At 36.9% G+C, this 9,047-nt stretch overlaps 1 protein-coding gene across 1 annotated transcript; it reads right to left on the bottom strand.

Annotated features, from left to right (window-relative positions):
- Positions 1 to 229: 229 nt before the first annotated feature.
- LOC141815010 (uncharacterized) lies at positions 230 to 8,462 on the bottom strand. The gene is made up of 7 exons (XM_074702971.1): positions 8,220 to 8,462; positions 5,764 to 5,934; positions 3,876 to 4,122; positions 1,360 to 1,509; positions 1,003 to 1,274; positions 640 to 935; positions 230 to 550 (listed from the first exon to the last, which is right to left on the bottom strand). The coding sequence occupies exons 1-6, from the start codon at positions 8,460 to 8,462 to the stop codon at positions 780 to 782; spliced, it is 1,239 nt and encodes a 412-aa protein (XP_074559072.1). The 3' UTR covers positions 230 to 550; positions 640 to 779.
- Between the last annotated feature and the right edge of the window lie 585 nt (positions 8,463 to 9,047).

Raw genomic sequence — 9,047 nt, 5'->3', positions numbered from 1 at the left:
TTAAAGCATGAGAAACAAGATGAGAAAATGGAAGGTCCTTATCATGTTGCTCATCAAAAGTGTTATAAACCGAAGGGAAAAGGTGTTATAAAAGAATGCTGATAAAGGTTACAACTTTGCAAGAAGAAATGATACATGAGCGATTGTTTAAGGGGTTTACTTTATCATACATGATATAAAGTCATGAATCTCTGGTTCGATAATTCATATAGTTGATACCATGGAGGGCTTTCGGGAACAAAGGAAGCTGATAATCATTATGATGATCGATTATCAATCGACCATTAGGATGGGCCAAAAGATAATACAAGGCCAAGGATGCCAATTTTTAGCACAATTATCAATCGTGTACATAATTCAAACAGACACCTGAGAATCATATATACAACTCGAACAATTTGCGTCAAACCAGATCCTTAGTTGATGTATACAACAGCAAATTTGCGAAACAATGGAGCTGATATAGTAGACTAACCTGATGTTAAAAGAGCCAATGATCTCCTGCTATTATTATCATAGCAGTTCTTCGATATGCCTGACCCTAGGCAACCTGAATATTAACCCCAAATTATAGTTTTCTGTGAAAAAAAAGTGAGTCCATGTGAAAAAGAAAAAACACGGCGAGGGAGCTTAACTTACCTCAAGGTTACGATGCGCAAAGTCCTTGTCAGAGGAGTAACTACAAATACTTCGAGAATTTTGTTTGATACTTGGAGTAGCAAATCATAAGCATAAAATCCCTCTGTTCTACTCTAATAAAATCAGCATGAAATAGGAGACTAATCAAATCTTCTTCCCTTGCCTCTCCCTCTCCCTCTTCCTCTTCCTCTACCCCGTCCTCTAAACTCTCTTCTTCCATCACTCCTGTCTTCAGCACCGCTAAAGCTAAACATGCTCCTCCTAATCTGTTCAGCTTCTGAATCTCCAGTTTTCGCCTGAAGATTCACACATTAGGATTTGAATAAAACCCCAGTTGCAAAGAAATCCAGTAACTATACTCACATAGGAATCTTCAAAATCTAATTGGTCCTGTAACTGTCGAGCAAGCTCCTCATCATGGATTGTATCCTGCATTCCACTATTGAGCATGGGATTCAGCTTCATACCTTTTGTCCTTTCCCATTCATCTAAAGTGAAGACGACAGCTTCCTCCTGCTTTGCTTTGAACTTGTGTTTACGAAATCTTGGATTCATTTCTTTGTTATCAGGTTGGCTCATTTTTTGAAGAAGCTTCTGCGCAGCAGCTTGGTTTTGAACTGGAACTGCTTCACTCACTGTTGGTTAAGTGGCAAAGATGATCACAACCTAAGTCAGTATGGATCACTGAAGTAAAAGAAGCAGATGCAGTCATTTATTTACCTTCTTTTGGTCTGGTCTCTGAACTACTAGGTTTATTCTCAGTTCCATCTGTTTCTGGATTCTTTACCATTTTATCAACCTCTGCATGACTAAGGTCCCTTCTGTCTGTCTGACAGCTTAGATTTCCTTCTCTTTGTCTTCTGTCAGAAACTGCAGAGGATCAGGTCATTAGTACCTACTTAAAGGTATAGCAAATGAGACAGTCGATTAGTGATTTGATCCACTCTAAACAGACTACTCTGGTGTAGTAGTGAAGTAGATTTCAACCAATCCAGGGACCGCAAAAAAAAAAAAGTAACACAACCTTCCCTGTGCTTATGATACTCTTGATCCATTTAATAGATTGCCCAATGAACAAAGAGAGCTAAAGAGGAGTTATATTATCAAACATTATCCGACAGCATATCAAACTAGTGATAATTGAAAAGAACATATGGATGAGGGTTGTAAACACTTTCTTGAAGTCAATTCTCTGAACATCTTTCTGTTCCATTGGATCCATAATATTCTTAATCTATTCTACTTCACAAGAATATCAAAATATACATCAATCTTTTGTAGCCTTCGACCATTTGATTGGCCAGGTCAATCTTCCACAGTGATTCTAGAAGTACACTGTAATTAAAGAAGTTTGAACAAAAGCATGCATAGGATGTAAACTTAACAATAGTAATCTCAATAGGTCCAATCATATTATTTTGAAAGTCAATCTAACCAAAGTCAAGAAAAATTCTTGTCTCAATCAAGGTGCATGCAGATTAGCTGAAAATGCTTTATGGTCAAGAGCTCAACTATCATATCCATAATGGTGTTTTAACTAAGTTGAAATTGCTTTCATTCTTAGTCAGATTATCATATTAACTGTGGCATGTTAACTAAGTTGAAATTGCTTTCATTCTGAATTCTGAGCTCAGATTGTCGTATTGCTCATGGCATTTTAACTAAGTTGAAATTGCTTTCAATCTGAATTCTTACAAGTTTCTCATGGCTACTCAAGTTTTCTTTAGTTTGAAAAATGCATGCAATCAAATGGTCTCAAACTAGGAGAGGAGAAAAATGAACAAAATATATTGCAGTTGGTGTTTCATGTCCACATTTACCTTCAGTCCATAACTCACATCAATTATGACAAATCACCAGCCACTATGTACAAGCTAGTTACCAATTAATCCAAATCAAACACCCCACAGAAAATATTCCTTGCCCATTTCACACACTCAGAATCTGCAAAAGAAAGTAAAATCCATATTCAAAGTGAGAATCAGGATCAATCAGTTACTCTGACAAGGGTCGCTATTTCCTACAGATTACGCCAAACTAGTTGCTGCCTTGTTCTCTCTCTTGTAGAGGGATTAAAAAATGTCCTCATATAAACAGTTTGAATCAGGAGCTACTATAATTCTTAATAACTTAAAAGTTCTAAGGTTGATTTAATTCTCTAAAAATCAGGTTAAATATAACAATGTTATTCTCCTATCAAGATGCCATGCCTCTGATCAATACAACTGTCGACAGGAAATAACTGATGCATCTTTGATGCCAGCATTACACTCCCTCTTCGATACCACTACCTGTTGCTCCATTTCATAGACACCAATAGATAACACCATTGTCGCTGTCTGATCTTCAAAACCAATATTGTCATCCATTATCTCAAGAAATGCACGTGATTAAGCCTCTCTTTCCCTTGACCGCTGCCTCTCAAGCTTGTTCTTCCTTGACAGGAGAAGCTTATTAGTACCACACTAATTATTCATCTGTCCACTGTCGCAGTTCTAAACATCATCTCCAAAGTGATCAATCGAAGTATAGGAATTAGATGTGCAGAAAAACAATAAAGAGGATGTGAGGATGTTGGTATTTCTAGCATTTAATTTGTTAACTAGATATCTGGTTGAGAACATGGTTGACAGAATTGGTTGCAAAGGGACCCAACAATCAAAATCATCTCACTCAACTCGAAGAAATGAAGACCTAGTGAGAATAATCAGTTTGAATCTGTCTTCATTACTTTCTCAACATGTGGTTCTGATACTTGAATTACTTACATGTACCACAAAAAAACATCAAGCCATGTCGAACCCTACTCCCAACTATTTGAGGTTGGCAATTCTTTAACGATCAGTTAGGGTAAATAGCCTGGCTACATATTAACTAAAATAGTGCCTTTAGATTAAGCCAAAATTGAGTGACTTCTTAGTGATCGGTTAGGATAAAGAGCACTATTATAATTATTATATATTCACAAAAGTAACACTTGAAGACTAAGCCTAAATCTAATGACTTCTTAGTAACAACCTAATACAAGGGACTCTAAATCAATGGGATGTAATAAATTGTGAAGTTTATTTAAAGGCATTAATACTAGTTAGCATTCTTATCTTTTATCTTTAGGGTGATAGGATGAATATATCCTAACAAGATGAAGTAGTCTACTGCCACATAAAACAGATATGCCCATGCAAAGAAAAAAAATGCTATTGATTATACACTAGAAACTTTTGATAGAAGATTACCATGAAGTTTAGATGGCTGTGCAGACCTCCTCCCATATTCTGCAATTTGTAACTTTTCAAATGGAGGAGGACCAGTACCATCATCAGTCTGAGACAACTTGAGTGATGATCTGGAGAAACCTGAATATTTCCGACTAATCTGCCATTCGTCATGGAGATATTGCACTAAACCTCCCATCACAAGTATTGAATCAGGTTCTAAGCATAGTATACCACTGTGAACGGATATTTTTTTCTCCATACGAATCTAGAGTCCAATTTTACGAAAACCAATGTCATATAGCTGGAGTATAAAAGAATACCATAGCACGTAACAAGGTGAACTGTAGGAATTATAGATGTCTATACTCGAGCATATATCAGTATAATGACATTGACAATTGTAAAAGTATTAAAACTTAAACCTAGGTAGAATTTAATATGTGAAAGCACAGACATATGTATGTATAAGATAATCTAGTGCATGCTAGACCACAAATGAGACTTATCGAGAGAATGTAAGCAACCTTGGCCCAAAATAAAAATCATTAAAAATTCAGAAGAAAATCAGTATTCATTCAAGCACTGAAATTAATGTTTATTCATAAACAAATAGAGAAATAAATTCATAATCTAGTTTTAGACAAGTTAATAAATAAGTTTATTTATAAATTGTTTGCGAGCTTTATCCGTAAATGTTAACGAATTGAGCACCCTGGTGTTCAAGTTTGTGTTTTTAGTTATTTTTTACCATCAAATAAACATAAATAAGTTCTTATTGAAACAAACACCAAGTTTATTCACAAACGTCATGTTCATTTACAACCCATATGACATGATCTCAAACACCAAGATCCTCTGCAAGAGTCCCAATGACATGATCTCACTTTAGACTTATTGGACCCTCCTCTTAGTAACTTCACTAAAGGTATTCTCATGGGATTCTCTCCATTGTGCACAACACCCATTTATTTGCCCTACGCAATGTCCACCCAAGTCCATAAATTTGTCCTAGCCCAATTTGGTCTTCTGTAGAGTCTTCCTCTTGAGAATCCAAGCACATTGGGATGCCATCCTCTTAGGCATCAACAGACACAGCAGCATCAATTTCGTTTGTTAGACTGATACACAATGTTGATTTCCTTTATTAAAGTGGAACCTCTGTCCAACATCCGTTGTAACCCCAACTCATGTTTCATTTTGTGCATCAGCACCGCTAGTTGTGCCTTTGCACATGTCAATCTGTGCATCATCGTGATCAGTTAAGCCCCTTGCTCGTATGGCATTCTAGTATCATCATTATTAGTCAACTGCATTGTGTTATCGATATAGGTCAATTCGTGGATCTAAATGGCAATCTTTCTGCATGTGTTATTCAAGGGGGATCTCAAGTCAGATCAGCCTTCGCTCCGTGTGCATCATTCCATGAAGGCATCAAGCCAGATCAATTCTTTCTCCACGTGAATTATTCTGCAGGAACCTTAAGCTAGTATAACTTAAATATATGTTACAAAGCTAATCTCTACAGTATATTCAAACTAGCTTGAGGGGAAATGTTAGGGACTTATAAAACAATGTGTAAGGGATTATTAGAAGGGCTACCTAGTGTTTATTGAGAAGAAGAAGTCTAATTTTTTCCTCAACGATATAGAACTAACCTAAACTACAGGTGTGCAACAACTTCCAAAGCTAGTACTGTTTGGAGATGCATTGTTCTTGTGCAATCTGTTTTTGCACAGGGTAAAGTGATGGAAACAACGCAACAAATGAAGGCAAGGTCATATGGATCTGATGAATAATCAATATTCTAGCAAACATACAAAGAACATCAGATAGAGCATCCATTACATCCACCAAGAACACAAAATATCCACGTGATTGAAACTTGAAACTCTATTAGTAGTCATACCTTAGTACCAGGGATTAACTCTTCACTGATAGTTGAAATCAGAGCATACTCTATTGCAATTACTTCTGAGTGCCCATCTGTTAGACAGAACCGGAGGAGGCGTCGATCATAATACGTTGTCTTGAATGAAGCGTCAATACTGCTGCGGTGTATATCTCTGGTAGAAACTATCTGTTGGTAGGTAGTTCAATTAGAAAAGTTAAAAATTCACATGAAAACCTTCTATACAGAGTAAAGGCAGAACAACAAGATCTCATTTGTGAAGAGAAGCACAAAAAACTAGAGAATTTCCAAGAAATGTAAGTTATGAAATTAACACAGAGTTTATCACATTGCTATGAAGCTAAGCATAATCGTATGGTGTGAACTGTGAAGATAATGGTGCTCCCTTACCCTGCCCCACCATAGAAGACCCAACAAGTAGCAAGTTTAAACTCCAACAAGAGGATTCAACAAGCATCAACACTAGGGAAAGAAGATACAGAAGACAGATCCTACTTTGAGGATATTGAGGTCATTGCTCAGATAAATCTAGATCAACTAAAGTTCAATCCAAGTGTAAGTGAAATGCTCAGGCATTTTCCTTGATTAAAGAATTGCGGTCCTAAATTCAACAAGAGTTGTATCCCAAAACATTCCAGTGATGGGTGAAGAAAAGATTGTGGAAGAAGATTGTAGCCTCACAAGAAGGGCAATGTGAAAGCTAATTTAGCCATCAATGCCACTAGACTTCTTCCAAGTGTGTTGACAAATGAGGAAGGTAGTAAAATAAGAGCTTAGATTCTTCTCAATAATATTTATTATACAGTGAAACATGTGCAGCATATTGAGCTCCACACATTTCCCTTAATTCTCGGCAATTGGAAAGATTATTAAGGGCACTAAAAGACCAAGGACAAGAAGCTAAAGGAAGATTCATCAATAGGGCATAGCGACTTGAAGCCAACAATCTTTCCAAGGGCAGCATAGGGCCCTTGTGGTGGAACGTATAGAAGGGAGCATTGCAAATACTCAATTCCTCCAAGCTTAATTGGGAGGGTTGAAGTTGAAGTGGGGTTGCAAAGGACTGCACGTGAGTTAAAGTTTACGGACATCAAAGTCAATAAAGGGAAGATTGGGCACGAACCAGTTCAGGAAACTCATAAATTTATTATCATAGAGGAGGCAAAGCAACTTGTTTTAACATTTATGAAAAACTTTGAATTGGTTAAGGTCATCAGCTTTGAAGCATTAGAGCATGCTAGAACAATTAAGCATCTTCCCTTCAATGTTGGTGCTTAGGATAAAAAAATCAAGTTCTGAGTGGGTCAATGGAGGATTTCAAGGCTATCCTTGGAAAAGAATTCCTCTAGAAGATGAATAGAATCTAATTCCCTAACTCAACAAGTTCCACATTGCAAGTGATGATGCACTTTGCATGTTCCCCTCCATTCATGGCGGTCATAAGGCAAGTGTGTCTTATTGATTTTGTGATTGAATGAAAGGTATCATAGGTTCAAACTAAATGTGGAAACAATGATAATAGCATAATTAACCATCCCAACAAGTTTATGGATGCAAGATCATCAAAATGGCAACTTCCTATCAGTCTTGTTGAGAATTTAGCATTCAAATACAAGATTCCCCGGTGAATGATGCAAAAAGTAGTGTCACTTGAACACCTCAAGGTGCCCAGATGGTTCAATCTCAATACTGCATTATGAGGATTCTTGGAAGACAGACTAATTAAATCGGCAGGAAGATGAAAACAAGATTCCAACCCAACCAACCTTCATAACCAAATAAATTGACAAAGAACTAAATGAATCACAACCTGATGAGCGAGCAGCAAAAGTCAACGAGGGCATTGGAATGATGAAGTGAGAGATATGTATGCTGGAGTATCATCAATCCTTTAAGGTGAAAACCATGCCTAATCTATCTTGCCCTCTTTAAGAGTATTATATTGTAAACTAGGCATGTATCATGGGACCATTTCAGATGAGGAACACTTGATTCAATGCTCAAGTAATCTAGCTAGCTGTGACACACCAAAATGTCCTATTTCTGATTAGCTTATTCGAGTGGCTAACAAGATGCACAAAGCAAAACAGTTTATTGAAGTCTGCAATCTCTCAAAGAGACACAATATCCACATTTATATTCAATGGGGCAATCGAAGGGTTTATAAAGCCCAATCAGAAAAATATGGGATGAGCCAATCCATGAGTTCCATGGTCTGAACATGGATAGCGGTGCCTGCAAAGAAAAAATTTAATCTTCAAAGATTATACAGTCTCAAACTCAGGTATACTATTCCAATAGATGATAAAAAGAATCCAGAGACAACGCAAGCACTTCAAAACAGGAATTTCACAAGTGTAATAGAAAAAAAAAATGATCTTTCAATCTATTTTAATTTCCGGTCAAAAATAGATTGCAGCAACTACTACAGCAAATCAAAGATATTGCTCTACCTGCAAGATCATGGGGCCTGATAGATGGTTCAGTTTCTTGAGCGAAGAAGGATCGGGAAGCATCTTCCCGCCGAAGGACCTCATGTCCATATTCAAGAGCGCCGATTCCACGGACTCGGCGGTCTGGCGACTTCGAATGAGAGATCTGATTTCCTCGTTCTCCTCCGCAAATCGCCATCCCCTCGAGCTAAGGGCGGCGAGCACCGCTGTCTCCACCGATTCGCTACTCGCGCTCCCCTCCATTTCACTTCTGCCTTGCTTTCTCCTGCGGTTCCGACGTTAGTTCCCGATTATGGTAGGGTTTGCGTACCATCTCCTTCGGCAACGGCCAGGATCGATGGGACGACGAATGCAATTTTAAAAAATCTAGATAAATTGCTAAATATAAGTTTGGGGTAAAATGTAAAGGCGCCCTTCTATTTATTATTATTACTTTAGAAAGAGTATTCTATATTTTAAAAATATCTTTTTAATATTATTTTAATATTTTTAAATAAAATAAAATATTTAATTTTTACTATCTGATTAATTTATAATTTACAGATAAAATTTTTTTTATCGATTATCAAAATAAATCGACGATCTAATTTTATAAATTTTTAAATCCTCAAATGTAAGAGTGTCCATCCCACCTATTTAATTAGAGATAATGATATGCTGCATGAAAAGCCAGCATGACAGACACAGACATGGAAGTGGGATCCACCTGCATGCAGATGGGACCCAGTCCCTTGTGTTTGTCATGCTAGCTTTTCATACTGATTTTTCATGCAGCATATCGTTATACTTTAATGAGTACAAAATTCCTTAAATAAATCTATAAATTAT

This window comes from Curcuma longa, chromosome 21 (assembly GCF_044706935.1).
Source record: "Curcuma longa cultivar G26 ecotype Majalengka, Jawa Barat chromosome 21, ITB_CL_G26_1.1, whole genome shotgun sequence".
Classification (NCBI taxonomy): domain Eukaryota; kingdom Viridiplantae; phylum Streptophyta; class Magnoliopsida; order Zingiberales; family Zingiberaceae; genus Curcuma; species Curcuma longa.
Note: the sequence above shows the minus strand (reverse complement) of the source record. Positions and strands in the feature narration are given on the sequence as shown.

Excerpts from the sequence above, each read along its gene's own strand:
- LOC141815010 (XM_074702971.1), bottom strand. The coding sequence starts at position 8,462 with ATGGAGGGGAGCGCGAGTAGCGAATCGGTGGAGACAGCGGTGCTCGCC. Across the intron at positions 1,510-3,875 it reads ACAGCCATCTAAACTTCATG|TTTCTGACAGAAGACAAAGA; the intron begins GTAATCTTCTAT and ends GATCCTCTGCAG. Across the intron at positions 936-1,002 it reads TAGATTTTGAAGATTCCTAT|GCGAAAACTGGAGATTCAGA; the intron begins GTGAGTATAGTT and ends GTGAATCTTCAG.